This window comes from Hylobates moloch, unplaced genomic scaffold (genome assembly GCF_009828535.3).
Source record: "Hylobates moloch isolate HMO894 unplaced genomic scaffold, HMol_V3 SCAFFOLD_1, whole genome shotgun sequence".
Lineage (NCBI taxonomy): Eukaryota > Metazoa > Chordata > Mammalia > Primates > Hylobatidae > Hylobates > Hylobates moloch.
Genome location: NW_026652276.1, coordinates 213,064,974 through 213,087,800, shown reverse-complemented (window position 1 = coordinate 213,087,800; position 22,827 = coordinate 213,064,974). Strand labels below are relative to the sequence as shown.

The following is a 22,827-nucleotide window of genomic DNA, read 5'->3' as shown; positions in this document are numbered from 1 at the left end:
CAGTGTAGCAAAACTTTGTGATGCGATTTCCTCCTTTGAAAGCTGTGTTGGGTCTGATATCTCCCAGGACCTGCCTTTAGGTAAGATGCGTTTAACTCTTCTAGACTTCTAGACTTCTTGGTGTGACTACTGGGAGCTGTTCGGTGGGGCATGTCCCCAGCCTACCAATCTGCTTCTGTTAGTGAGTCTTCCTACTTACTGCCTCCATTGAATGTTAGCAGCCTTCAGGAGATTAACAAAAACTGCTCTGCCCAGAACTTCTCTTGGTCCTAGCTGGAGAAAGTTGGGTCTTTCTAAACATTTCTACCTGCTTTTAGTAGCACATTGCAAGAATATCACCTACAATGGTATCTAAACCATTTGTTTTCACCCCATCCCTCCTGCTGGGGCAAGGCCACCTCCAGGGGTGCCATAATGTCCTTGGAGTGGAGCCAAATCTTCTTGGATGCCAGCTCTTCCAAGTACTCAGGTCTGAGCAAAGGAAATGCCAGAAAGTAGACAGTTTCCCCCAACCCTGAGGACACTTTCCCCCAACCCTGACTTGATCTGTTGCTATGCTGAGCAAGACACAGTTAGTCTGGGAATTTTAAGATCTGCATATTGACTTGGAGTTAATTGTCTCTGATGGAAAAATGATTATTTTTTTATTCCTGGCCCAAGGTGTAACCCACCCTCTCCCCACCCTCTTCTTCCACAGTTCCCTACCTCTTCTCTTTTAAATAAACCTCCTGCTCATTTAGCCTGAGTAGCTGCAATCAACCAGAGATTAGTGCCACCACTAATGTTAATAATATGCTAATATTTCATTAGGCGGGAGCCTTGGGTGGGTGCTGTGGCTTCCCTGTTTGCTGTGCCTGTCAGCAAAACCGGCCTGAGGACCGGAAAGCACAGGGGAGAAAAAACTGGCAGAGCAAATGTGGACTCCCAGAGTCCCTTACCTGGGTGCAATTTCTGGAACAACAGGAAGATGTAAACAGAGACTTCGTTAGCTGGGAAGTCGTGAGTCCTCCATTCAGGGCTCTGAGCCCAGCTGTCAGGAAGGCTGGGCAGCTGGAGTGACCCCTACTTTCACCTGGGTGTCGTGGCTCTCTGAGCTTTCCTGGGCGCCATCCCATTATTTCCTATTAGGGATTTCCAGGGATGAAGCAAACACCGCCAAACATTGTCAGACCTCAATGCTGCCTGCCTGAGTCCCGCCCTGCACACTTTGTAGGAACTTAATAGATCCTTGTCGACTGACTGATTGGCAGTCTTGAACATTAGGTTTTCCTGTATTCATAGCATTTGCTATTTGTACATACTGGCTGCTGGGAGATAGAACAAGTATAGAAATATTATACTGGTTCTGTTGAAATAATGTAATTCAAAGAGTTTAAGTTCTAACAAGCAAGCCAAACACATAGTGAACATTCTAACTATTACCATCAGTGAGAACAACAACCAAAACAATAAAACATCAGGGGAAATGGCAGGAGGCAGAGGAAAGAAGTAAGCAATCCATTGCATGATGCTTAGCCCTCTTTCCCACCTGCATCCCAGCAGGCTGGTTGGATGCCGTAGGATTAGAGCCCTCAGGGATGGCTACAGCCAAAAGGTGCAGAAGGCAGTTTCTCCCAGTGCCCCAAGATTGGGACATTATAAGCAACAGGCTTACAATAGCAGACTGCAGGGCACACTTTTCCCTCTTTGTCTTTGTTAATGCAGATTTCCTGTCTGCAGCCCATCCTCCACCCCCTTCCTCCAGGCCTCGGCCTGCTAAGAAACACACAGGCCAGGCACGGTGGCTTACGCCTTGTAATCCCAACACTTTGGGACGCCGAGGTGGGCAGATCAACTGAGATCAGGAGTTCAAGATCAGCCTGGCCAACATGATGAAACCCCATCTATACTAAAAATATAAAAATTAGCCAAGTGTAGTGATGGGTGCTTGTAGTCCCAGCTACTCAGGAGGCTGAGGCAGAAGAATCGCTTAAACCCGGGAGGCAGAGGTTGCAATGAGCTGAGATCGCCCCACTGTACTCCAGCTTGGGTGACAGAGCAAAACTCCATCGAAAGAAAGAAAAAGAGAGAAAGAGAAAGAAAAAGGAAAGGAAAGACTTACACAAGTTTTAAAACTCCCACCATCAAGTGCCCCCTTTGTGAAGGCATTCTGGACACTGCCCTCAGGGTAGGCTTGATGCTTCCCTTGGTCCCATGTTGGACCCTACACATCCCTGATCTTAGCACCAACAGTCCTGCCGGTTTGTAGTTGGTTTCATATCTGCCTTTCTGTGAACCCACCAGAATGCAGGCTTCTTGAGGGCAGAGGATGCGTCTCATTCATCACTGTATCCCCAGTTGCAAGCACAGTTCCTGGTGGGCAGGAGGTGCCAACTGGAATAAGCAGGGAGGGGAAGGAGGGAATGCAATGGGGCCCATGAGGTGGGTGAATGTGGGTTTTCAAGCGCGCCAGCTTAGAAATGAAAAATCAGTCAGCTACACTGTACTTCTCAGCCCCAGTAGGAGTAGGCTGAGAGGCCCAGGCAGGGAGGAAGGGTGTGACTTCTGCCAAGTCATACAGTAGATGGCAGAGAGTCAGATACAAAGCCTAGATTCCAAGCAATTCCTTAAAGTTTGCCAACTAGATGCTCTTGTACCAGGCTTAGGAGCAGACAGACAGAGAGTTAGAAATTCTACTTTATAGCATACATCATGGCTGCCTTTTAGGCCAAAGGGAAGATGATGAGCCCTGCCATCAAGGCTGGGTATCAAGTCCTCTCAAGTAGCTACCAACGTTATATCTCTGGATGAATTATTCAGCCTTGCCAGTCCTCAGTTTCCTGGAAGGTAAATAGGGGCCCTGCAGACCTGCCTCACCTCCCTTCCCTGGCACATCCCATCCCCAGCATAGAGAAGGCTCTTAAGTTCTATTAGTTCCCCAGGCTTCTCTCCTTCTCCAGAGACCCCTCCTACCCACACCGCAGCCCCACTGCCCCATCTCCCCTGACTGTCTGCCTCTTCCTTCCATGCAGCCTGCCCCTGAGGTTTTGGGTCAACATGATCAAGAACCCGCAGTTTGTGTTTGACATCCATAAGAACAGCATCACGGACGCCTGCCTCTCTGTGGTGGCTCAGACCTTCATGGACTCTTGCTCCACGTCAGAGCACCGACTGGGCAAGGACTCGCCCTCCAACAAGCTGCTGTATGCCAAGGACATCCCCAGCTACAAGAACTGGGTGGAGAGGTGAGTGCTGGGCCACGGAGTCAAGTCAGGGCCCCTTGCTGGAGCCAGTAGCTTCCTCGACAAAAGGTCCCCTCCCCATCAAAAACCAGCTGCACTTCCAGATGAGTCATTCACAAAGCCTGATCCTGCCACTGCAACACCCACAACCCCATGTCCCAGTGCTGCTGTTCCCTGAAACCAGAATAGGAAAACTTGGCCAGAGGTTGCCATGGTAGCTCAGCTTCCCTAGATAACAGGCCCTGGAACCTAGCAGCTGAAATGTCTTCTAGGCCCAGAAAGGAGATGTGGCTCCCAGCTCTAATCTTCACCTCCCACCCCCCCAAAAATAAATAAAAACTGTCATTATAACACTTCAAGGGGCCAAACTACATCATTGCTGCAGAAAAGGCTGGAGGCCTCTACCCATCTGCTCCCGTCTGGCTAGCAGTTCCCAGCATTCGGTGGGGATGTCTTTGTCACTGTCTGAACAGTTTCTCACTCTCCCAGCCCCTTGACTCTTGCATGAGCTCTTAATGCCCTGGTTCTTGCAGCATTGTGATCAAATCCCAGTGTCCTGCGGACCTCTCGTGACTGCAGGTCCCCCTATGAGCTGCAGGGCTGGGCTCTTCCTAGGGCAGCACTGACTCATGGTAAAGGAGGTTAATGGTTTGTCTCAGCCACATCAGCTCCATATGCCAAGCACCTGAACTAAGCAACCAGCTGAAGCTTTATTTATTCATCACAGCAGCCCTGTACTAGGGAGAGGACAGGAACTATAAGCTCCTTTTATGCCATGAAGGTGAAGAAATATACATGCAGAATGGGTAAGTAATCTGCCCAAGATGATTTAAGGAACCAAGATGAAACTAGATCCCAGGACTCTTAGCTGACTCCCAAATAACCTTCCTACTTATTTGCGTTACTTTCAGACAGGGCCTCTGCCAACCCATATGGTGCCTCTGTATGGTTTAAGAAAGATGCCCCTTCCTACAGAATGAGGTAGCCCCACACCGAGTGTGTAGTTTGATGAATGATGGGCTTTGTCAGCCCCAGCTCATCCTCTCGTCCAAGTACCTTTGTGCAGTGAATAACCTGCACAACTCTACATGGCAGTCCTGCGTTTAGACTTTCTCTTTATTCCAAGTAGCTTAAATACAGGAAACCTAGAGGGAAGCTCAGATTTGGTGCCTTTTTGAAGAGTGAAAGAGTCCAGAAGGGGTTCTTGACTTGGTGACAAAATGAACTTTATCATTTTGCATATGATAGAGACAGTCTCTGTCTTTATACTTGAAAATTGCCTTCCCTTATAAAAAGGAAATAACTAAGAGGGAGTAGAGTCCTGGCCACCTCAGTGCATTAGTGTCACTAAAAGGGTTTGATTTTGTTTTTCCCTCTCCCCTCTGCTCTTTGATACCCTCTCCTCCTTTCCTACGGGTGCAGGTGGTGGACATGCCCCCTCAGCTGTCCAAAAGGAAGCTAACTCTTTTGTCCTAGTGTCTGATTATGTCTGAGTCACCTAGACAGGTTCCCACCTCCTGCTATGCAGACAGTGGCTCACTCTTCCAACAATAGAGCTGCCAGGAGCAGGCCCTCCAGCCCCTCCCGTGTGGACAGCCAATTCTTCAGCAGGGAGAGGGGGAAGAGGCAGCAGCTGGGCTGTTGCTCATCCCTGTGCCACAGCATCATTGTGATAGTGCCCCAGGCGGGTAGGGGGGAACCAGGGCTGTGAAGGGCTGGGAACATTTATGAAGTGTCTGCATAAAGGACACTTCCCAGGAACAGGCTGCGTAGTCAGAGCTGAGGCTCATGCATGGGCTGAGCAAGTGGTCTCCTTTCTGCTTGGTGCTCAATGAGATTTGTGCCATGCAGCTGCTGCAGGTCACAAGTAAACTCAGTCCATTGGGTTATTTTTAGGAGTGATTTGATGGTTTCCATTTCCTATCCCGCTCGTTTCTTAGCAACCACTGACACTCTCAAGGAAGTCATCTTTCACTTACTTGAGGCCCCAAATCTTTTCTCCTTTCCGGGACCGGGGTACAAAGACAGACGGATCGAGAAAACAGCACACGGACAGGGCTGAGGTCAAGCCCAGAGTGCTTCTTCACTTGGTGATGGAGGGACAAGTCCACTCCCACTCCGAGAGGAGGTATCCTCCGAGCTTGTCTGGCTCCCTGGAGGGGAAAGTAAAGTTCGGCAGGGCAGACCTCACCTGGGACCACAGCACACCTGATCTCCCACCTCCCCATTCCAAGGACATTGGCAGCCCACAGTTGAGGATGATGGTAGAGTGACCTGGCCACAGCTTGGTCACTTCTGAATTTGCTCCCCTGCTGTTGGTCAAATGGAGACAGTCCTTCCAGGACTGGAACTTAGAGGCTCACTGCTGTGGAGTGTGCCCTGCACGAATTTGGGGAAGGTTTTCTGCACCATCACAACTAAAAAATAGGGCTTACCCTGCCTGGTCCTCTCTTCAGCGCAGGTAAAAAAGGGAAGCATATAAATTCAGGAAGCCTCAATAACTCTTGGTTGAATGGCATAGATGATTCTGCCAGTATGTTGAGTCTTCTAGAAATTCTTTACCCTCCCACTTATCTTTTCATCTGTCCTCCCACCTATCCCCCATTCATCCTTCCATCTAGTTTCCCACCAGTCTTCCCACCTGTCCTCTCACCCACCTTTGCGCCCATCCTCCCACCATCCTCATACTCATCCTCTCATCCATCCTCCCACCTGCCCTCCCTTCTCTCACTCATTCTCTTACCCATCCTCTAACCCATCTTCCTGCCTGTCCTCCCATCCATCCTCCCCCTGCCCTCCCTTCTCTCCTCTCACTCATTCTCTTACCCATCCTCTAACCCATCCTCCTGTCTGTCCTCCCATCCGTCCTCCCACCTGCCCTCACTCCTGTCCTGCCATCTATTTCTCCATCTCTTCTCCCATATCTCCTTCCACCCATCCTCCTACCTGTCCTCCCTCCCACCATCTCCCCACCCATCCTCCCCTCCCTGCCTCCCCTCCCCTGCCTCCAAGTACCTCGTAATAACGGTGGTTTGTAGCCCCACTGTGGATTCCCAGTATTCATTCCCCTCATCCAAGAATTTGAGCTTTTGCTTATGGCCAAATCTGGAAAAAGGGAGAGGAGTCTCTTGGTTTCTGATTAGCAGTTAACTGCTACCTTCATCTTACAGACAAAACTCAACAGTGTCGTCACCATGAAGTGGCGTGTTGTGATCAGTCGTAGTTTTTGTGTCATTACTAGTAGCAATACATTTGCACACTTTAGTAGTGATTTCCTCCGATTTTAACTTGGAATAGTTGAAAGGTCATTCTTGCAGCAACATTGGCCCCACTTACTTGCCATCAGTCAGCTTTTAAGAAGTAAGTAGAATGGAGTCACAGCAGGCCACTGGGATTTGGACTAGAGTGTGCCACACATTTGAATGTCATCTATCATGTGTGTCACGGCATGAAAAAGGTTAAGAATTTTAAATATTTAAATATGCCTCCTATGGAAACCATCCAATCAAATACATAAAATGGTGACAGCTCACCCTGGGAGCAATACTAGAGGTGAGATATAGAAATTTCATTAACATATTCATTAATTAATTCATGGGTCAAACATTAATGGTATCCATCATGAGTGAGTTGGGTACTTGAAATGCATTGAACTTGACCCTTTCTTTGCAGCTCCTGTGGTCAGGGAGGCCACACAGATGCTCAGCAGGCCCCACAAGCATCATAGTGGGGAACTCAGGGTGTGGGGCCTCATTCTGCTGGGCCCAGAGAGACCCTCCCGTGATTCACAGAGGAAAAGACTTCTGTGCAGGGCCTTGAAAGGTACATATTGGGGATATCAGAGCATCAGGCTGGAAATATCTTTCACTCCTGCATCTTCATCCTTGAGGTGTGTGGAGGGATGCCAACGCTGTGTTCTTTCCAAAGAGTTTAGGGCATTGGAGACCATATTCCCAATCACTACAGAGCTATCCTAAAGGCAGATGTGAGATACGCACTGTCAGTCTCTGGGCCCAGGATTTCTGCCGGCATCCCACTACCCCATAGAAATCCACAGACTAGGACCCTGCAGACTGGCCAACAGTGGAGGATGTGGCTCTTTGGGGTGTTGATCTTTATGGCCACTCCCAGAGGCCTGATGTCAGGACCTCAGGGGTGCTGGCCTCCTCCCTGCTGTGAGCAACTCAGCAAAGAGAACCAGGGAAGGCCAGTGGTGGGACCAGCTCCTTCTTAGCAGGTCAGACTTGGGGCAGCTCAGAGGGGTCCTGAAGGACTTCCTGGAGATGGGCTCACCTGTAGGCAGAACGCCCACAGGAGCAAGTTCAAGCACAGGGGCCCAGGCTCCCCTTTCCCTTCTTCAATACACAGCCAGCAGATGAGAATGCTTGTTTAAAGTTCCTTAACAGGGCTTAATTGTGTTCTTCCCGATCAATAAGGCTTCCCAGTGGAGGAGCCCAGCACAGGGGCCAGCATAGCAGGACCGAGAAGGAAGCAAGGTTCACCCGGCAGAGGTAGTGCCACATGAGTCAGCGTCAGGCACAAGGTGCTGGCTAGGGAGTGGGAGTGGGGAAGCAGGAGGGGTCAAGACAGCATCGGCAAAGCCCTGCAGAAAAGATGGGACCACTTAGCAGCAGGCAGGCTTGGAATCAAAAACAGGGTAGACTCTCAGCAAGACTTAAGCCCCACACCCACAGACACTGGGCTGTCAGTGGCCACTCAGCTCAGCTGATTTAGAACTTGCTGAAGATGAAGTCATGCCGTTAGCCCACCTGTCAATAGTATGTGGCCACAGACATGCCCTGGTTTGATCCAGCCTCCCCAGTGCAAAGGGAACAGGAAAGACACAGGAGCTGCCCAGCAAGGACCTGACCTCAGAGAGAGGACGATGTGTTCAGGAGAGGCATGTCACCCAGTACCTCTAGATGAGATGGTCAGGGCCCCAGCCCTGTCCTACCCTACTCTCAATTCCCTGCCCTCCACCCCAGCAGCTCTGTCTTTTTCACACACACGTATATACTTCTAGATATTCTCTTTGGAGAAATGGACAGGACTTTTAGTGCGGGGCCATGAGGCAAGACACTGTGAAGGCAGAGTGCTGGGCTTCTGTTGTTTCCCCTAGCGATGGTTCCTTCACTGCAGACACACTGGTCCCTAACCTAGGATTCCTTACACCTCAGGGACTATAAAGTCAGCAAGAAGGTCCCTGGCACTGTTTGCAAAAAGTCTGACCCAGCAACCTGCCTACTGTGAAAGGTTCCACAGCTGGTGAGAGAAATAATAGGAGTCTTTGCTTTTGATGACAGTTATGTCCTTTCCATGGGAACCTGGGTTTTTCACCTGGTCAGAGGCTCTGATGGTGTACAGGTGACAGAGTATACCTGTCTGGTGGAAGCTTGGAACTCAGATGAGTTACCAGAGTTTCATGGCTGGCTGCTGGCCATGGTACCAAAAGTGAGTGAGGTTATTTGTTCACGCTTTTTACAAACACAGCCTGTGAAGATAGCCCTTTACTTGACAAACGTATCTTGCTTGGTAGACATGGGATCCCTAAGGGGACAATGACACAAATCTCCTTGGGAATGGCAAGGTTCGTAGCCACTAATGAAATCTCTGGTCTCCTACTATAAAATGGAACATTGGCATTTATTGCATTCCAGAAATGGTTACAATGTATCGAGTCTCCCTGCAATTTTATACCTGGAATGTTGTTAAATTGCTCAGAGCCCTGTGTCCTGAGGTACCTGAGGATGTGTTTTGGGGTGGGTCATAGGCCTTGAAGAGAACAGGCTCTTCTGGGGATGGAGCAAAAAAAGAAAAATGAAACAGGAAGGGGTATTGGGCCCCAAGGGTTCTGAAGGTGGAGGAGGGGTGGGGAATGGAAGAAGATGTGAAGGATGGAAATACAAATGAGACAGGGGCAGGGCAGCCTGTCTGAGCACCCAGGCTGCTCTGAGAAAGGCCATGTTATTACACCCTTGGCCTTGTTGCCTGTCTCAGGCTCCTGCCCAGCCAAAATGCTACCAGTTCAACAAAGCAGTTGGCAAAGTATCTGGTTTGTGGCCAGGGGAGTCCCCTCTGACCAGCCCCTTCCCTTGCCAGGGAGCACAGCTGTCATCTCCCTCCCTCTGCCTCCCCATTTTCCAGACAGAACAACAGATCTGCAATCCCAGTACCACGGTAGCTCAGAGCAGGGAAGCCATCCCAACCCTCACTAGCCCAGGGATGCTCTGATGCAAATTGAACTGTCATTCCATTGCAGACCCTTGAGCTGATGATTGGGATGGCACAGGAAAACATCTCTGCCAGTCTTCACCCACCTCCTGGGCACTGATGGCAACAGTTGGAGGTCAGGGAAACGGCACAAGACTGACGGGGTCCTGGTTGGAGAAGTGAAGGATAGGGCTGGGAAAGACACAGGGCTGGGGGGCAGGGGGAGACTGTCCCGGAGCCTCTGACCAAGATTCGAGTTCTGAGAACTCCCAGGGTCTGTCACTGTCACCAATGCTTGCACAACCCCAAGAGTGAGTGCCTTTCCTTAAATTTGGTGCCTAGGTGCCTTGCTTGATGCAGCCTAGTCCCTGCCCTGCAGACTGTCCTCCCCCATCCCCTCTGATCCTAGGTTTCAGGTTTACTTTCTCCAGCATGGCAGCCACAGGGATTTGGCATGGGCTGGATTAGGCTAGGCTGAGCGGGGCCACCACAAGGCCTTGAGGTTTATGATGCCCGCCTGTCATTGCAGTTACCTCTTCTCTTTTATGCAGTCCACAAGCCCAAAAGTGCGTAGGAGAAGGTGAGAAGCGGCTGTCTTTGGGGGCACTGAGGCCTTTCAGTTCCTCATTAAGAAACTGCGCAACCCCCCTCTGGCGGGGGAGTTGAGGTTTGGTGCATAAAATGTCAAATTGCAAAAATTAAAAATGTAAATGCTGGCATCTAATTAACCAGTTGACAGCAGTGCACAGCTGCAAGTGACAGTGACTGATTGCCTTCTGCCAGTCTCTCCCTGAGCAGCCTCAGCCCTGCCTCCTCCCATTTAGCCCCAGAGAGCGGAGGACATCAGAGAAGTGGAACCGCTTGGAAGAGCTTTCAGGCCCTGCTGGAGGATATCCCTTGCATCTGTGGGAGGGGCGTTAGAGAAACTCAAGACAGTCTAGACCCCTCTGTGTGGTAGCTGAGAGCAAAGAGGATGCCTGAGCTGGGCCCTTCTGGCTCTCCGTTCCTCTCCTGTCTTGGCCACTCCCCAAATCCCTTCCCTCTATGCCTCCTGCATCCAGAGCCGCAGAGGGCTCTTTCTGGTTCGGATCCAGCAACCCAGATGAGAGAGAGACCGCAGTGGTCCCCAAGCGGTCACAGCACAAGTATCCACTACCTGGAGTGCAAGCTGAGCTCATGGCCCCAGACACGGTGCTGGGAGCATCCATCTCTCCTCTGTATGCAGGACTCCAGCTTCTCCCTACTTACATCCCTCCGCAGGTATTACTCGGACATAGGCAAGATGCCAGCCATCAGCGACCAAGACATGAATGCATACCTGGCTGAGCAGTCCCGGATGCACATGAATGAGTTCAATACCATGAGTGCACTCTCAGAGATCTTCTCCTACGTGGGCAAATACAGCGAGGAGGTAAGCTTTGCCCTGCTCCAGGCCTATTGGGATGGAAGCGGGCAGAGAATGAAGACAACCCTGCATGCCTCCATGTAAGAGACCATTGCCACAGACACCTCCACCTCTGCTGGGGGAACCATCACTGAGGACCTGGGACTGTGTTCCAAAGGCTGGGATGCTAGAAACCCTCCATCCCATAAATTCTGCATTCCTCCCTGTGCTTCTTAGATATATAAATAAGTACCTGTTTCTTTTATATTGTCTTTTTTAATCTTTATTTTCTCTCCAGTATTTCTTCTATGTTTTCCACATCTCTTTCTGATCTAACTCTCTTTAAACAGGCACCTCCTCACTCCTACAGGCAGGCTATGTGGTATGGCATGGTATGGTATGATATGGTATGTTGTAGAATAGAATAGAAACAGAATAGACTAGAAATGAAACAGAAGCGAGTCAAAACAGAATGGAATGGAACAGACTAGACTAGACTAGACGAGACGAGACTAGAGACGAGACGAGACTAGACTAGATTAGACTAGACTAGACTAACTAGACTAGACTAGTTTTTGTTTTGTTCCCTCACTGGAAAATCCCACCTGGGGTCATTGCCACTATAGATGAGGCCTTCTTTCTGGCCAGTGCCACGGTGCTATGGGAGTTTTCTTGGCTATGCGTGGGGTCAGGAGCAGCTGGGAGAGAGAGGCCCCTCAGACATCTTCTGGTCAGCCCAGGAAGCCCAGGAAGGGAGCAGCCCAGGAAGCTCAGGAAGACACAGGCATGTGCAGGGGCACACAGGACACTGCTGGGTAGGAGGAGGCCTGTGTCTTCCTGGGCTTCTAGTCACCTCTCTTGCCATGGATCTGGCCATCCTTGGAATCCAAATTCCCTGCATCTGAGCAGCAGCATAGCCACCTTCTCTGAGTGGAGGGTAGTAAGAGAAGCTGAAGCTTGTGCCCCAAGTTCTCCATTTCCTCCCATCCTCATCACTTAAGGAGAGTCCAGGAACCCCTAGTTGAAGCAGCAGACCCAGCAGGCCCCAAGGCCTGGAGTCCTGCAGGCCATGAACAGCCTAATTCTGTGGTCCCTACAGCATGGGAAAGCCAGTGCTGGGTCCCTTAGGGGAGGGACCGTGATGCCAGTCTGCAGGTGAGTACTGGTCTGGGGCAGTTTTCCCCTGTCTGTGGCAATGCAAGGTAATAAGGATGCTATAGTGTGCACCAGTGTAATATTCCAACCATCTCATCTCAGAAAGGATTCTGTTAGTCTATAAGTACACCTGTCTACCTTGGTGTTTAAAGAACCCATCTATGAAATGATGGTGTGTACAAATGACAGTTCTTGCCCAGCTCTATCCTGCCTCCACAATTAAAGAAACATTAACTGGGTCATGAAATCCAAAGCCCTGGGTACCTCCCTTGAGCCTTCAGCCTCCTTCTCATCTCCTTGCCCTCCCTTCTTATCCCTGCCCCTCAAACTGCAACATCAGTAGGTTCTTCTCATCTCCTTGCCCTCCCTTCTTATCCCTGCCCCTCAAACTGCAACATCAGTAGGTTCCACCCAATTGTCCAGTGCCTCTCGGGGGGCAGGCCTTGTGTTGAGGGTGCTCACAGATGTTATCTGACATCCTCTCCCCTGGAGGTGGATTAGTCATTCCTACATTAACAGTTGAGAACGTTGAGTGTTCAGACAGGTAACCTGTTTGGCCTCAGATCACCCAGCTAGAAACTGGCAGAGCCTTTACTCCATCCCTCCTCTCCTGAGTTGGAGTAAAATTCGAGCACATTTTTCATCATGGGCCACAATTGCTGGCTGTCATTGTCCTCTGCTAACTGCCTGTCCTCAGAAAAGGCTTTGGTAGACATTATCCATTAGGTGTTAATGACCAGGAAAGCTTGTAGTCTTACTCTTCCAGGGATATTTGTTTTTTAACGGGCAAAGTGAAAACAAATGACTTTCTAAATGTAGAATTTGGGGCCTCAAGGAGCTGATGGAGAGGATTTTTATTTCTGCGGGAGGAAGGGTGGGATGTCTTAACATCCGTGAAATCACATTCCGGCTCCATGCTGAGCACTGCACATTTCCATCGGATATGGAACTAGCTGCTGTCTAACCTGCAGGTAACTGCAGCATCTCGGCACAGGCGTCTTCAGCAGAGCTTCTGCCCTCTGTCTACCATCTTTTGTAGCCAGTAGAATGCACACAGTCATTCAGACATGACTGTGTGTGCTGGCATCCTGTGCTCACCGCCACGCCGATGCTCACATGCTATGCCTGCCACACCTTCCCGCCCACACTCCCCAGGTCTCCTCCTACCCAGCAGTGTCCTGTGTGCCTCTGCACATGCCTGTGGCTTCCTGGGCTTCTGACCACATCCACACCATCTTTGTGCCTCCTGAGAACACAGACCTGTACACACAAATGAGTAACCTCCCCGTTCTTGGCCCTTCCGCAGATCCTTGGACCTCTGGACCGCGATGACCAGTGTGGGAAGCAGAAACTGGCCTACAAACTAGAACAAGTCATAACCCTCATGAGCTTAGACAGCTGAGAACCATCCTTCCAGGGCCGCCCTGGAGGGGGACACACCAAGCCGTGCCTCAGTCTAGATTATCATCTTTACCAAGTGCAAGTTCCGACTGGCATCAGCAGCATCCCCTGAGCAGCGCTGTTTCTCTCTCTTTCTGCCTCTTTCCGTTTCTCCCTCCTTCCTGGATCTCTTTTCTTCCAGTTGCTCTGCCAACACGATTGGACCAAGCCACTGACCCTCAATTAGTCCAAGAATGGCCAGGCCCATGGCAAGGGAGCTGACCAGAAGATGTCAGAGGGGCCTCTGTCTCCCAGGTGCTCCTGACCCCGTGCATGTCAGCAGCAGGGTGCAAATACGGATGAAGAGCCAGGGACAGGGGACGTCTCTGTGCTGCTACTTTGCCTTCCACTTTGGCAGCCCCCGCTTCGGTCTGAGCCTTGGCCTAGGGAAGAGGCAAGGAAGGAGTTCAGTATTATCTTTACTGGGAAGACATCACCTGGCTCTCCCTTCCCACAGTTCCATCTCCAGTGGTTCAGCCAGTGGTCTGATCACTTTGCAGCTGTGAGAAGAAAGGCCAAACCTCCTGCATGTGGCTGGAGCAGGGCATGTGTGAGCAGCTGGGAGGTGCTCCTTGAGGCTCCCTCTCCCCCACTGGTCTGGTGTCCAGAGGCTTCCTGTCCTCTTCCAGGTCTCCAGAGGGACCTGCCTGCCCTGCCTGCTCCCCTGCCAGTAGAAAGCCAGGCAGGAGAAAGAATAGCAATTACATTGCACCATGGAGATGCTCCTAACCTTTTCATCTGAATCCTAGCAGCAGAAATGTAACACAGAGGGGGAGAAAAGGAAAGAGAGTTGCATCTACCCTGGAAGCAGAATTTGTTTTCCATTTACCCCCAAATTCAAATGAGTCACAATCATAGTCATAGGTCTAGTCCATTACCAGAGCCCTGAGTGCTGTCAAGAGAAAGCATCTATCTCCACCCTCCTTTGTCACCTTTCATCAAGGGTCAACGTGAAATGCAGAGTGCATCTAGGAGATTCTACCTCCAGCCATCTCCATGGCTCCATCCCCACCATCCTTCCTGAGAACTCCATAGACGGCTGGGGCCAACAGCCTAGTCCCTGTTCCCTCTGCAGAATCTGGTGCCATTGCTATGCAGATGACTTCATCACTGGGCTGTCCAGACCTCTTTGGGAATGATTTCCTCAACATCTCAGCTGTCTCTTTCATCATTCTCCTTCCTCATCTCTTCAGCAGTCATCCTTGAAAGAAACAGACTTAAGCACAGCCTCACGGAGACAGCCCAAAATGCCAGCCAACCTCAGCATCCAGCTTGTCAGGTCTGGGAGGGACAAAGAGTCGAGCTGATGGGCGTGGCTGGAATTGAGAAGAGGAACATACAAATGACCTCGGCCTTGGCATCCATCTCCCCATCTGTTCTTACATCTACAGATGCACCATTTTAGCCAGGCAGGCAAATATGTGCCTAGAAATGGATACTAGGTAAGCAGAGGCTACGGGGAGAGATGGTCTAATGGAGGGTTCTAGGAACCTTTCATCCTAAGGAGACCTTAGGTGCTGTCTGGTCCGGTCTCCCACCCTAAGCAGGAGTCTCTGTTGGCACCTCTGCTCTGGAGTTGTTCACCACTATGGGATACAAGGAGAAACATCATCTTAGGTGAGGTTGAGGAGAAGGATTCAGAGTCTCGCCTTCACTCCCCAAGCATCAGACATCGTTCCTTGTCACTCACTCAGAATGAGCCCCCCTTGGGGAAGAAACCACACCATTTCCAGCAAGTCCATGGAGCATCCGGTACTTTTAAGAACACTTGCCCCTTTGGATATGAATATGTGCACATGTGTGTGAGCGCATGTGTGTGTGTGTGTGTGTCTGCCCCAGGTGTAGGCGGAAAGCTCAAAAGGATTCCTTGTCCTTTGTAGAAGGATTCTTGAAGTGTTCCCCTTCTCTTTCCCCTTGCTCATCCATTCATCCTGCAGCTTCAGGACATTTCAACACTTACTTGCTTTCTATGCTGAGAGCTGGTGGGTGGAAGGAGAGGGCGCTTGTCCATCGGAAATCAGGGTGGTCACCTGCCAAGGCCTGGACCTCGGAACGGGGCATCATGTGACATCGCAGAGGACAGATGGTGGAAAAGACATGAGCAACCTAACGGGAAGACGAAAATGGGAAACAATGCATTGGAAGAGGAAGAAAAAAAAATAACCAAAGGTTTTGGCAAGTGCAGTACCAAGTGGAGAAGCTTGGCTTTTCTATCCTTGATCATTTTATTCCCTCCCAAGAAGTCAGTCACAGGACCTGGAAGGCCAGAAAGGGTGCATGTGGGAGATGGTCTGAGGAAGTACCTCGGTCACTACAATATTTTTGCACATATAAAGGGTTGGGGAGGAAAGAGACATGAACGTATTTAACACAGATTTGCTGGATGGAAGCTGCGTGTGTGAACGCGTGTATGAGTGAGTGCGTTTTGATTTTTTTTTTTTTTGCACAGTTAGTTAAGAGAAAAAAATCGAACAAGCAGAAAAAAAAAAAAAAGACTTACTTATCACAGTTCTGCTGAAACTTTTATTTTTTACCAGATGATTATTGTTATTGTTACTTTGGCGGTACAGGACTTTATTTTTTTCCATGTTTTTGTTATAAGAAAAACTTCAAACAACACCTCAGAGAAATAGAAAGGTTAGGAAGAAAGAGGAGACAAGGACAGACAAATTTTCTGGCTGTCCCCATTTCTCCTGGGGGAGGGGTTTGGGTCCAGTTTGACTTTAATTGGTGGGTGGGTTGTTTCTGTCACTGTTTGCTGCAGTCCCCATGGCCTGCTTGGGGACTGAGAAATCCAAGCCAGGTATCCAGAGCCACAGCCCACCTTGCTTATAAAAATTATCTTTTCTTTTGCTGTTTGTTTTCCATTTCTTCCATTTGGATTCTTGGTGCACGTGTGATATGGTGTTTAAAAGCAAAGACAAGCAACATTGTCAAAAAGCTGTCCTTGCCCCCCAATCCCCCACCCAAATCTTTTTTCCTAACTCCCCCAGGGATCTTCCTTACCCCACTGGCAGAGCAAACATCCAGGGGCTGCCTGTGTGGCTTGCGGGCTCCCAGAGAAAGGAATTGGGACGACTTGGTCCTGTGGGATGGAGGCCCCTTCACGGCCTCCCTCAAGGCAAAGTTAATTTGTAGGGTCACCATTATGTTGAGTCCTGGGCAGACAGAAGGAGAGAAAAGGCCTTCTTCCTTACCTTCCCCTCCAACTCATCCCGTACCCTCCCAGGGAAAATGGTACCAGACTGAGCCATCAAAATCACTGACAAAGTTTAGGTGGGGATTTTTGCATGTTGGAGAGAGAAGGGCTTAAGGTAGCAGGGAAGAAGGGGGCTTTGTGGGGTCCTAAATTTTAAGGAATAAGTAGAGGAAGACAAGAAACAGAGCAGTAGACTGGTCATTTCTCCTGGGCACAAGTCCCCCCAGATGCAGCTTTTACCCATTCTTTCTTTGTCCTTCCCCATAAGGACAGACCCTGACATTTCTTGGTAGCCGCAAATAGTGCCGCTAAGACGGCCATCGTGCCAGTTACTTCCTCAGGAAAATATTTTCTTGCCTCCCTCTTTCAATGTGGTTTTAAATTTGGGGACAGAGGATAACCCAAGTGTCCTACAGGCCAAGGTACATTCCAATGGCAGCATGATCCCTGCACGCAAAGCCAGCCCCTAGAGCCTCCCCCTTGTGCACCTGCAGCCTGGTAAGTGAGCTTGGGTGCTTGTGAGGAGCTACGGGTGAAAGAGAAGTCATTTTAAATAAATCCCAAAGTTTGAGGCAGACTGTCCAGGACTGTTCCCAGGAAGAAGCAGGAGTTACTCACAGGAAAGGTCTCTGACCTGGTCCCCTCAGGCCCAGCTACCTGCGCCCACCAGCAGTGAAAGTTGATGTACTGGCCCAGCATCTCCACCTCCCCCACACAACCAGGTCCCTGGTACCGTGTCTCCCGTTGCATGTCTGGCTTCTGCCTGTGCTCCTCCTGCCGCGAGCATCCTCCTTGTCCCTCCTCATTCCACCCTGTCTCTCCTGCACACATAGCCTCTGTCCCAGGGCGATTTATCCACTTGAGTACAGGAGCTGCTCAGACCTCTCAGCACAGCCCTCTGTGACTGCCCCAGCCCCGTCCCACCCCGCCCAAAGCTGCCTTCCTGGCTGTAGGGGCTCCCTCATCTGGCCAAGGCCCTGTGGGTCGCCATCTGAGGATCCACAAGCAATGACTTCCCAAATGACCTCCACTGCAAGAAGAATCCTCACCACTGTTTCCAGAGCCGTGAACGATGCTGTGATGGGCCCACGTCTCAGCACCACCCTGTGTGACCTAAAAAGAAAAGCTCAATTTCCATCTGTCTTCTTTCCCAGGACCAAGGAGACACAGTAACGTGAAGTCAAATACTTAACCGAGCGAAGGGCCAGTATTGTTATCAGTCAAGGACAAACCTCCCACCTCACAGACAGCCAAGCAGTGAGGGAAAGACAGACACAGGTAGGAAGGTGCTGTGCAGGCACAAGGCCCAGAGAAGCCCCTCTCCGGGAACTTCCCCTGCTCCTTCCAGGAAGAGTGAGCCCAGTAAGCAGCCCCACCCAGCTCTTCAAGGCCTTCAAGGGGTCTTTCCATGACTGAATCACCTCCAGGAGCTCACCTGGCCCCCAGAGAAGACCCACCCCAGGCATCTCAGTGCCCTGGCTTCTCCCCATGCCCCAAATCCCCCCGGCCATCCCTCCTGGTCCTCGTCTACATCAAGGGCCTCTTCCCCTCTTCCTGCCAGCTCTCAGGACAGGTGACTGGGAGGCCTTGACCCCTCAGCCTCTTCCTTTAAAAAACAAAACAAAACTGTGGGCCATTTATTTGGGATTTTGGCGTTGTTTGGTTTTTGTTTGTATATCTTAGTAGTTCGAGAGTAAGAAGGGAGCCCTGCTATGGATGTTAAGTCCAAATTACTCGGTTGGTGGGAGCAAAACCTATGACTTCCAAGGGGATGAGGAGAGCCTCAGAGGACAGGAGGAGCCTCCCCCATTAAAAAAAAAAATGGGTCAGGACATTCCCTGGATGAGGACAATGCTAGGGGTGGCATCTCACATGGCTGCTGCTATTCCTGGTGCTTCCCCGTGCTTTTGACAGATGGAGTCCTTCTACCGCCTCCTGCCACCTCACCCTACAGGCATTCTCTGTGTAGGAAACAAGAGCCTTATTTTCTAGAGTGGGGAGCTGAGACACAGCCCCAGGTAACACTGACACAGCTCCCGAGTGAGGCTGGGACACTCTGCAAACCTCTCCTCATGGTGCTGAGGGTGGCATGCTCTTGACAGGAAACCTAAATGACCACTCCTCTCATTTGGAAAGTAATCCACTGCAGTAAAAGTTTCAGACATGCAAGAGAGAGTTTTTGTTACTACAAATTTTTGCTCTCCCACAAATTTTTTTTTTACTAGAGGGAGTATCCAAGGTTTAAAAGTATATAGAATTTTTTGGTTGTAAAAGAAATACATACTCATTAGGATCCCAATTAAATGCCTTGAGGAGACTGGTGACTACCAGAAAGCAAAGCAAAGTTAAACAAAATGAAACAAAATCCTTCATATACAAAAAGAACTTTCTGTTTGTATTGGCAGAGGTAGTGAGGTGGTTCAGTTAGGCTGAAAATCCTGGGTTGGGGGAGCCTCACCTTATTCCATTCCCACCCCCTTTGATGTCTATGCTTGGCTCTCTGGGCTGCCCCTGGTACTGCTGAATCCTACACATCTCTTATCAGCTTTCCTCAAACTTTAGGGAGGCTCTATTAGGGACGGGTCATGGGAAGACCCAAGTTTTCCCTCCGCCAGGATTGCAAAAGCAAGTAGACTTCGTCTATGCAGCTCATCTTTCACCAATTTCTTTATGTGGAATTAGAACTTCCTTTGTTAGTATCTTTGATCTTTTGACTCAAGCACATTTTGGAAGGGCTCCCTTACAAGAGTAGAATTTAAAACAGAGGACACAGTTAAAGAGCAACCCAAAGGACACTTAAGAAACCAAGACCACTTCACCAAACAGGACTAACGAACACTTTCATGCACAGAGGTCAGCCGCAATCCAGGCACAGGATGAAGATGGGATTCATCTGTCTGTCCTCATCTGTGCTCATCTGTCTGTCCTTTCCTCTCCCTCCCTGATGTTCTCGTCAGTTTGTTGACTTGTTAAACCTTCTGTTCTTAAAAATGAAAAGCTAGCTTACCTCAAAGAATCTTGTTTCCATTCGGAAACCAATGATTTTGTGTTTTAGAATGGACAGCCCTCCCCTCACCACTCCCTACCTTGGCCTGGTGTCCTTGAGACATGCGGTCTTTGCTTAGTCGTGTGTTGGCTGCTTTGAGCAGGAACAAGGCCTCCAGGCCCCGAGGTGGGAAGGGAGGATTGGATGCCACTGCCCTCCTCCCCACTTTAGCATGCAGGGGCCAGTCCATCTCTTCCAGCAGGGTCCTGCCGAGTTACCATAGCAACCAGCAACTCCAGGGTACCACAACAGACAATGGCTTAGCTAGCCGACATGTGAGGGTGATGCAGGGGTTTTGGCCCAGCCAGATGACCCAGAGTTGAGCTTGAAATGCTAGAGGAGAAGGGGAGAAACAGGATGGAAGGGTGGTTTAAGGAACCGGCAGAGGTCTTTGAGTCACATAGAGAAGCTGTTGAAGGAGGTAGGGCAGGTTATCTCTGTTCCAGTCACCCCCTTCCAGCCCCATCCCACTTCTGTTTCAAACTAAAGCTCCCATCTCGAACACTGACCCTTTGTTAGAACAAAGCAAAACATATCTTTAGACAACAGTGTTAAAATGAGCCTCAAATATGTGTGGATGAGACCTCTAAGAAGAGGGTCTTATGGTTTTGATTTTTAAAGAAGAGTATCCTAGTAAGATATTAAAAAAAGGATTAAAAAAAGTTTTTAAAAAGGAAACCTATGCTATTTAAATTGGAGCCCAGTTGTAACTTGGTAAAGGCAAGCTTCTGTACCTTTGTTATAATTAATTGTATACCTGTGTATGTAAATATAAGGCATTCCTATTTTGCAGTTCAGAACAAAAAAAACTTATTTGTAATATAGAATAAAGTTTATTAAAAAATAATAAAAATGCAGTTTGGGATTTTGGGTTCTTCTTTATGTGACTGGCTAGGAGGGGCTGGGGGAGAAGGCTGGCTATAAGATGGCAAGAGCTTCCAGCATGCAGACACATGGCTGGCACCTTCTCTCTGCAGTTGTGTGACATCTAAACTCAACCACCAGAGATGCATCCTTCTACTTCAGACTCTGTTCTCAGTGGCAAGGCAGCCATCCCGAGGTGGCAACACTTCAAGCCAGGGAGAGTAAACATGTTACTAGTCAGTGCTGTCAGGAGACAAGGCTTTCCTACGCAGCCCAGTCAGTCCCAGAATCTCTCTCAACGCAGCCCTCCAGGAACTTGCTACTTGCCCATTAGAGTTGGCTCTGGGGATGACACAAGTATTGCCATCTCTGCTTCAGGTCTTCCTGGCAAGCGACACCTTCATGACCAATGATTCTCTTAGCCCCCACCTCCCCTGGTATGTTGATGGAGAGTGAAGATCTTGAATCCAACTGTGTTCCTGGGGTAGAATGGGTTGGGGAGAAAAAGAGAATGAAAAGAGTGGCAATGAGGAGGGCCAGAGAGAAGGAGCCCACGCCGCTGCCTGCCTTGCATGCCCATCTAATGCCCACGCCGCTCAGAGGTGGGGAGTGGGGAGCCAGTGCAGCTGGCATGACACAGAGAGCCCTGGCCTGGGCACCAGGACCTCTGCAGGTTCTGCTATTGGCTCAACTGGCCACCTTGGGCAGATCTGTCCATGTTTTAAGCCTCAGGTCAGCTGGTAGAGGAGGCTGGGCTGGATGATTCCATGAATATTCCAGCATCCTTCTTATTCAAAGGGAAAGCTATGAGAGAAGGGAATCAGGAGAGAAGCAGAATAAAGAACAGGAGGCAGAAATGTGGAAAGGGGAAGACTCAGGAGGGAGGCAAGAAAGGAAGGAGGAGTGCAGGGTGGGGGAAAGGGGGAGGGGTGAGGCAGATGCTGGGGGCACCAACTGCTGATGAAACTTCAGGCAAATCCCACCCTCCCGCCTCCATACTGCCCCCACCCACCCACCCGCCCACAGGCCCCTCCAGCCTTCATACCCTGAGATGTGCATGGGGACAGTTCACCCAGGATGGGACCCCTGGAGGGCACAGAGAGAAGGGTCAGGAAGTGGACTGGGGAGTGTCCACAGGGGTCCTTCCTGGCCTTGCCCTCAGCACTGTCCCACCTTCCTAAGGCAATTTCTTCTGAGATACGAGGGAGCTCCTGAGGAGAGAGCATTCCTCAGCCTGAGATGGAGAAGCCACGGCCTCTGGAGGCACCATCAGCACGGCCACAGGACGATGTACAGCGTGGGGTGACTGTGGGAATGGACGGGGCAGCTGTGAGGGAAAACCGAACTCCCTGGCCTCAAGACCTGGAACAAACCGAATGGATTGAAATCAACCAGAGCGGTGGGTGTTTTTTTTTTTTCCTCAGTAGATCAGGCTTACAAGAAAAGCATAGTTCAGGAATAGGAAGGAGATGTTCTTCCCTTCTCCTAAATAAAGACTCAGGCTGGGTGGGGACAGTGATGTCACTCTGAAGGTTCACATTGAGATTGAACAATGAAGTTTCCACCAGGGCCTCAGATTCCTTTACCTATATGAGCTCAAACTTTGTCAGAACCAACCACCATGACCTTGAGCAGGCCACTTCTCTTGTATTTTGTTTACCTAGCCACAAAATGAAGATTGTTCTAATTGTACTACAAATCCCAGAAGATTGGGGCAGGCCAATTTAGACAACCGAAGTGAAAAAGACCCCATGTACTATGAAGGCTCATGCATGCATGTATTATTATTATTAGTCATAAAAATGATACTCTATAGGCCGAGCACAGTGGCTCATGCCTGTAATCCCAGCACTTTCGGAGGCTAAGGTGGGCAGATCACTTGAGGTGAAGAGTTTGAGACCAGCCTGGCCAACGTGGTGAAACCCCATCTCTACTGAAAATACAAAAATTAGCCAGGCATGGTGGCAGATGCCTGTAATCCCAGCTACTCCGGCAGGAGGCTGAGGCAGGAGAATCACTTGAACCCAGGAGGCAGAGGTTGCAGTGAGCCAAGATCGCCCCACTGCACTCCAGCCTGGGCAACAGAGCAAGACTCCATCTCAAAAACAAAATAAAACAAAAAAGATACTGTACAAATAATAGTGGGCCCATCCTGGAGCCTTAATAACAAATTTAGAATAATGCCTCATTTACCCATTGCAAAATAAGTAAATATCTAACACCTTATGAAATTGTATACTTTTTGTGGTCATTAGACTATGAGATCTTTGATTATTTTTTTTTTCCTGAGACAGAGTCCTGCTTTATT

General features: G+C 49.8%; 1 protein-coding gene across 3 annotated transcripts in view; it reads left to right on the top strand.

The window, feature by feature from the left end:
• The window catches only part of PLXNA4 (plexin A4), a 527,428-nt gene extending 506,916 nt beyond the window's left edge, over positions 1 to 20,512 (top strand). For 2 of the 3 annotated variants that reach the window (XM_058426822.1, XM_032761769.2), the window contains exons 30-32: positions 3,012 to 3,224; positions 10,692 to 10,842; positions 13,277 to 20,512. In XM_058426822.1, coding sequence (XP_058282805.1) covers positions 3,012 to 3,224; positions 10,692 to 10,842; positions 13,277 to 13,372 — 460 coding nt within the window. In that variant the 3' untranslated portion in view covers positions 13,373 to 20,512. The remainder of the gene's footprint in view (positions 1 to 3,011; positions 3,225 to 10,691; positions 10,843 to 13,276) is intronic. The other variant, XM_058426826.1, reaches the window with a different exon arrangement.
• Positions 20,513 to 22,827: the final 2,315 nt, after the last annotated feature.